Source organism: Orycteropus afer, unplaced genomic scaffold (assembly GCF_000298275.1).
Source record: "Orycteropus afer afer isolate SDZICR_OR568_19922 unplaced genomic scaffold, OryAfe1.0 scaffold00013, whole genome shotgun sequence".
Lineage (NCBI taxonomy): Eukaryota > Metazoa > Chordata > Mammalia > Tubulidentata > Orycteropodidae > Orycteropus > Orycteropus afer.
The window spans coordinates 14,792,637-14,799,126 of record NW_006921600.1 but is presented as its reverse complement, the minus strand read 5'-3'; the positions used below and the strand labels follow the sequence as shown (position 1 = coordinate 14,799,126).

Below are 6,490 nucleotides of genomic sequence, written 5' to 3'. Positions count from 1 at the left end.
CAATCGCCTCATATGCATATGAGAGCTGGACAATGAATAAGAAAGACCGAGGAAGAGTTGATGCTTTTGAGTTGTGGTGCTGGCAAAGATTACTGAAGGTACCATGGACTGCTAGAAGAGCTAACAGATCTGCCCTGGAGGAAGTGCAGCTGAAATGCTCCTTGGAAGCAGAAATTGCCAGATGTCATCTCATCTACTTTGGTCATGTTGTCAGAAGGGACCATTCCCTGGAGAAGGATGTCATGCTTGGTAAGGTGGAGGGTTGCCGAAAGAGGGGAAGGCCTTCAACGAGATGGATTGATGCAGTGATTCTGACAATGGGCTCAAGTATAGCAGGGATCATGGAGCTGGCGTAGGATCAGGAGGTGTTTCATTCTGCTGTGCATGGGGTTGCTATGATTCAGAAACAACTCAATGACACCTAACAACAACAACAATTGGGTCACTATGGAGCAAGCGGTTTATGTGCTCAGCTGCTAATGGAAAAGTTGATGATCTCAGTCCACCCAGAGACACCTGTGAAGAAAAGCCTAGTGATCTACTTCCAAAAAATCAACCACTGAGAAGTCTGTGGAGCAGAGTTTTACTCTGACGTGCATCAGGATCAACTTAACAGCAACTACTTTTATTATTATTATTTAATTATTTCATCATAGTATAGCTGTAATTGCAGTCAGCTGTGAACAGAACAATTCTGCATATATCCCCATATGCCCAATCTTCCTTCTTGGATCATCTTTCCCAAGTAGCTCTCCTGTCAAAACTGACCAGGTGAGTCCTTCAAAGCAGTTACTCTTGTTTCTTTACCAGGCAAATTACTATGGCTGAACAAAATATTTTCCTGAGGTGAGCTGAGGAAAACTAAAGGGAAAATGAAATTCCTGTTAGTTTTGTTAATTTACATTATAGAAATTGCAACAAAGAGCTTAATTTCTTTGGCATAGCTTACCAAGTAGATGGAAAAAAGGGGAAAGCCGTTTGCTCAGGTTATTGTTATCATACCAACCCAACCAGGATTTCTTCACCTGGCTTCTTGCAATATAGAAGTTTCAGAAAATGGTAGAATGTGTATGCTTCAAAATGGCATAAAAATAAATCCCCTGGTGTAAGCTCTCCCCTCCCCTCTAGGGGAATGTCTGCCACTCCTTCCCACAATGGGACCCACTGTCCCTTGATGGTTGGAGGAGAGTAGAAGCTTAAGGGAGTACTTCAAGATCACCTTATCCTGGGAACAGACCCTTCTTTCTTTATTTAGTGTCTTGAGCCCTAATTGTCAAATGTTAAATAAGAGCCATTCCCTAGACCAGCTAATGTTTGCAGGCTCAGCTTCATCATTTATGTATTCACTTAATCTTTGTATTTCAAAGCAGCCTTCAGTCTAATAAAATCTTGTCATCATAAGATCCAGGAAACTTACATTCTCTCTTATTTTTCTGTGTTTGTATAGTGGTGTAAGGATGAAATGAAATTCATTTCAACTTTTATAGCACTCTTATTCTGTATTCTAGAACCTGTAGTTTAAAACATACTGTGTATCACTAAACCATAGGCAGTTAGGTGAGACCAATATCGTATTACTTCTAATGCTGTGAACAGAACCAGTCCACATTGGTAGAAATATCTGTATCTTTCTATCTGTCTGTCTGTCTGTCTATATCTATGTATCTATCTCCTTATCTCCCATCTATCTCTCTATCTATCTGTCTATCTGTATTTAGCCTGTATTGTCCACATGTATGAAGCTTACTCTCCATAGTTTATATCTATGAATAATCAAAGTACTCCTCTCCCACCTGCAACTGGTAGTCTAGAGTACCATGAGAGAAGACTATAAAGAAGGCTCACATAAGAGGCACATAATTGTCAGATGTTATTATTTGCCGTTGAGTCAATTCTAACTCATGACAACCCTATGTGTGTCAGACTAGACCTGTGCTCTGTAGAGTTTTCAATGGCTGATATTTTGGAAGTAGATTGCCAGACCTTTCTTCTGAGGCACCTCTGGGTGGACTGGAATTGCCAACCTTTCTGTTAGCAACCGAGTGGATTAACCATTTCTCCCCCAGGGCCTCCTTATCAGAGTTAACTACCAATTATCCCCCAGGTGCCAGGCTCTGTCCTCAGTACTTTATATACTTTATCATATTTAGTCATCACAGCAATCTTTTTTTATGTTTGAGGAAACCAAGACTCAAGGAGATTAAATAACTTGCCCAGCCTCACAAAGGTGTGTAATTTGTGCTAGAATTTGATTCTAATTCCTTCTAATGTCCATGTTCTATTATCCCATATCTCCTATAACTTCTCCCATGTGTCTCCCTGTTTGCTTTTGTTCTGCCTTGCTTCAGAAACAACTTAAGGTAGAAGCACACACCCACACTTGATTTTCTTTCACTCTCTGGTATGTTCTCTCACTCTCCTTTTCTCTTACCAGTTCTTTGCCCCTTCATGACTTGGCTGTACTTTCCCCAGCCTCAAACTTGAATAAGTGATAGGTGAAGATGGGTAGGGTGACACCTGGAACCCCAAGTGATCCCAGACTCCTGAGGGAGAATCTACTGTTCCTACCCTCCCACCCCATTTTTTTGAGTGCCTGTTGCTGGGATAGAGGGATGCAGAACCTAATTTTGGTTCTCTGTACAAGGCTAGCTTGTGACTCAACACCATTCTTACCCTGGGACAGAGTTGTCAAGCTTGGGCATGGCTTTTTCACCCAAAACCCAAAACCAAACTCACTGTTAAGTCCATTCCAACTCATAGCTACCCCCTTTGGGTTTCTGAGGTGGTAAATCTTTATGGAAGTAGATTGCCCAACCTTCCTTCCACAGAGTGGCGGGTGGGTTTGAACCACCAACCTTCTGGTTAACAGTCAAATGCCTTAGGCACTGTGCCACCAGAGCTCCTTGCTTTTTCACCCAGGAACATTGAATATTCCTAAGGCAAACCAATCTAACCCTCTATTAGTGAACATGACAATAATATTTGTGGGAAGTTTATTAAAAACTTCATCTAGGGAAGGTCTCTGGGTAGCACAGATAGTCTGCACTTGGCTAGTAACCCAAAGGTTGCCTTTTTGAGCCCACCATGGAAGAACGAGGCCTGGTGAGTGGCTTCTGTACAGATTACAGCCAACATGACTCTGAAACCTGTGGAGTCTCCCCAGATGAATACATAAACAAATAAATGCCTCAAAACATCATCTAGGGGACTGTTTAAAAGGTCTTAAAAATCAAACACAATCTAATTACTTGTCTTTTTTTCCCCCCCTACTTTAGATGCAGCAGCAAGAGCACTGCTCCTTCAAGGCCAGCCTCCGTGTCCTGGGCCTGGGGCTGGGTCGCCTCCTTTGCTGGTGGTGGCTGGCGGAGCTGATGGCTCACCTGATGTACATGCATGCCATCTACAGCAGCACCCCCCTTCTGGGGACTGTCTCTTGTTGGACTTTAGGTAATTGTAGAAATCACTATCAGTAGGATAAGTACCAAGTGTCAACTTCAGAGTGAAGCTGGACTGGTGCAGTTGGGTGTAGTTGCTCTGTGCTGTTGTTGTTGTTATGTGCCGTCAAGTCAGACCTGACTCATAGTGACCCCTCCTTCAATTTCCAAGGTGGTATCACTATGGAACTAGATTGCCCAACCTTCCGAGGAGTGGCTGGTGGGTTTGAACCGCCAGAGTTCTGGTTAGCAGTCAAGTGCCTTAGGCACTACACTACCAGAGCTCCATGCAGCCCCCCTTATTTTACCTCATTTATCTTGTGGACAGGATTATGCATGGGTGAAGTGGCTGGTGGAGGTAAGGGCTGTGCTTTGTGGTCTGGGAACCCAGAATTGTAGCTGTCTTTCCTTGTAATGGAATTCTAATGAGCTTAGCTGGGTCTGCATCTCCATAGTGTTTCTGTCAGTGCATTTGGCAGCAGAGAGCAGGAGTTGGTGGGGGCAGTCTTTGAATTCATTCTAAGGGATAATAATACTCCAATATTGAATTGTTCAGCAGTCTTTCTTGTTCCTCTTCTATAAGGTATAAAGGAAAGAATATGGACTTTAGAGTCAAGACAGATGTAAGTTTGAATCCCAGTTCCACCAAACACTGGTGGACAGCCTTTGGGAGCTTAGTAGAACTCTCTGGGCTTTAGCTTCTTTTTTCAATTCTGACTCCTAGGGACCCATAGGGTTCTATTGGCTGTAATCTCTGTGGGACCAGATTGCCAGGTCTTTCTCCAATGGAGCCACTCAGTGGGTTTGAACCACCAACCTTTTTGTTTGCAGCCCAGTGCTTAACCATTGCACCACTTACACTCCCTTGAGTTTTAGCTTCTTCATCTGTAAAATGAGGAGACTTACCTTTGCAGAGTTTTTATGAGGCTTAAATGAGATGATACATGTTAAGAACTTACCTTGTAAGTGTTTGCCAGATGGAATAAATGGTGTGTGTGCATCTTTCTCCTTTGTTGTTCCCTTTATCTTGTCCATGTCTTTATCTCTGCCAGTGAGGTGGGGTAGAAGTTTTATTATATCAGCAGGTCATAAAGGCATCCTTGTCTCCAGGACAGAATCTGTCTTTGGAGAAACCATGTTGTTAGTATTGTTAGTTGCCACTAAATTGGCTCTGATTCATAGCAACCCTATGTACAACAAAGGGAAATGTTGCCCAATCCTGCACCATCTTCATGGTCCTTGGTGTGCTTGAAAGAAACCGTAGTTCTTCTTTATTCCTCTGATCAAAGCAGCAGAGAACTTGTCCTTTCCTGAACTAAACTGCCTAACTTATTTTTTCTCCTTTCAGAAACTCCACAGTGGCTGAATTCAGCACCAAGGTCTGACCTCCAGCCTGTAGTTCCAATGGGGAGTGTGTGATCTTCCAGGCAGATTAAGTTGCTCCCTGTGGAGGGCAAGAGTACAAGCCTGACTCCTTATCTGTTTGGCAATTTATAGATTTTTTTTTTTTTAAATATTGATTGTTCTTGATATCACTTGCTATATCAAAATATTTTTGAGGAAGAAGACTTTTAGGCTTGAAAAAATTTTGACCTGTTTTAAGGCAGTCTCTCCTATCCAAACAAACCTTTTCATAATAGTGAGCAACCATTCTAAGGTTTTCTTTTTTTGATCTCTTTGGGTATTTTTTTTTTTTTATTGTGATTTGGGTGAAAATTTACAAAGAAAATTCACTTTCCATACAGCACTTCACATACACTTTGTCTCATGATGTTGACTACAATTTACCCCAATGCAACAGGTCCCCTCCCAATAGTTACCCCTTCCCTGTGTCCAGCCCTCCTCCATGCACTCCTACCCCCTGAGCTGTCTCCCTGTGCATAAGCAGCCCTTCTTTTTCCCATGATTGTTCTCTCCAAGGAGTGTATCTACCTCAGGTAAATTTTCAACTCCTATGCCTGTCTTTTGTTTGGCTGGAAGCTGCAGGTGTGGGTTCAATTCTAGACTTGAAGGGCAGCTAAGGGCCATAGTCTCAGTGGCTCCACCAGGCTCTATCAGAGCAGCAAACCTGGTCTCCCCGCCCATTTTTTTTCCCCAAATGATTTTGAGTTTTGTTCCATATTATTCTTCCTCTCTATCCAGGATCTCCTACATAGATCCCCCTCCAAGTGGCTGACAGTGGTAGCCAGGCACCATCTAGTTTTTCTGGTCTCATAGTCATATATGTTGTGGATCAAATGGTGTACCAGTTGCTAGGACTACTTGTTTCCATGAATCTTTGGGTTTCTTCATTCTTCTTTGCTCTGGATGAGGAGAGACCCATCATTGCATCTAGATGGCTGCTTGCAAGCTTTTAAGATCCTAGTCACTACTCACCAAAGTAGGAGGTGGAACAATGTTTTGTGCAGTATATTATGCCAGTTGAGCTTGATGTCCCCTGTGACTATGGTCCTGAGCCCACAGGTTCAACTACTCAGTCCCTCTGGGTAGCTGGCTGTGACCAAGAAGTGACTACAACCTTGTCCCTTGTCACTACTATACACCTGGGAATTCTTAGAGATCATACAAATACACTTATAGGACCATTGTCTGCCGACCCTATACATGGTCTTGGGTATACTCCCCACTTCATAGACATACCTGTTAGTTCACCCTGTCCATCCATCTATCCACCTGTATACCCATGTTTGCCTTCACTGACAATGCAGTACTGTATGTGCAGAAGGGTTAGTTCATCTTTGTTATCTGTACCTCCCATGTACCTCTCTATGTCTTCCTTTTCCTCAGTGCCACCATATTGATCACTCACATTTGGTACATTGCCCTTCTCTTCACCCATATCAATACTTATCTCTATCTGTCTAACAGTGTTTCCTCCTCTCCCCTCCCACCCCTGGTATCCAACAAAGAGAATTTCCTTCCATAGATAAACCTTTCCTTGACTTTTATAATAATGGACTAATATAATATTTGTCCTTTTGTGATTGACTTATTTTACTCAGCATAATGTCCTCCAAGTTCATCCACATTATGTGGTGTTTTGCAGATTCTACATT

General features: G+C 42.7%; 1 protein-coding gene across 1 annotated transcript in view; it reads left to right on the top strand.

The window, feature by feature from the left end:
* Positions 1–6,490, top strand: part of HHAT (hedgehog acyltransferase) — a 721,086-nt gene that overhangs the window by 169,791 nt on the left and 544,805 nt on the right. The window contains exon 6 of the mRNA XM_007953746.1: positions 3,276–3,447. Within this exon, the coding sequence (XP_007951937.1) occupies positions 3,276–3,447 (172 nt within the window). The remainder of the gene's footprint in view (positions 1–3,275; positions 3,448–6,490) is intronic.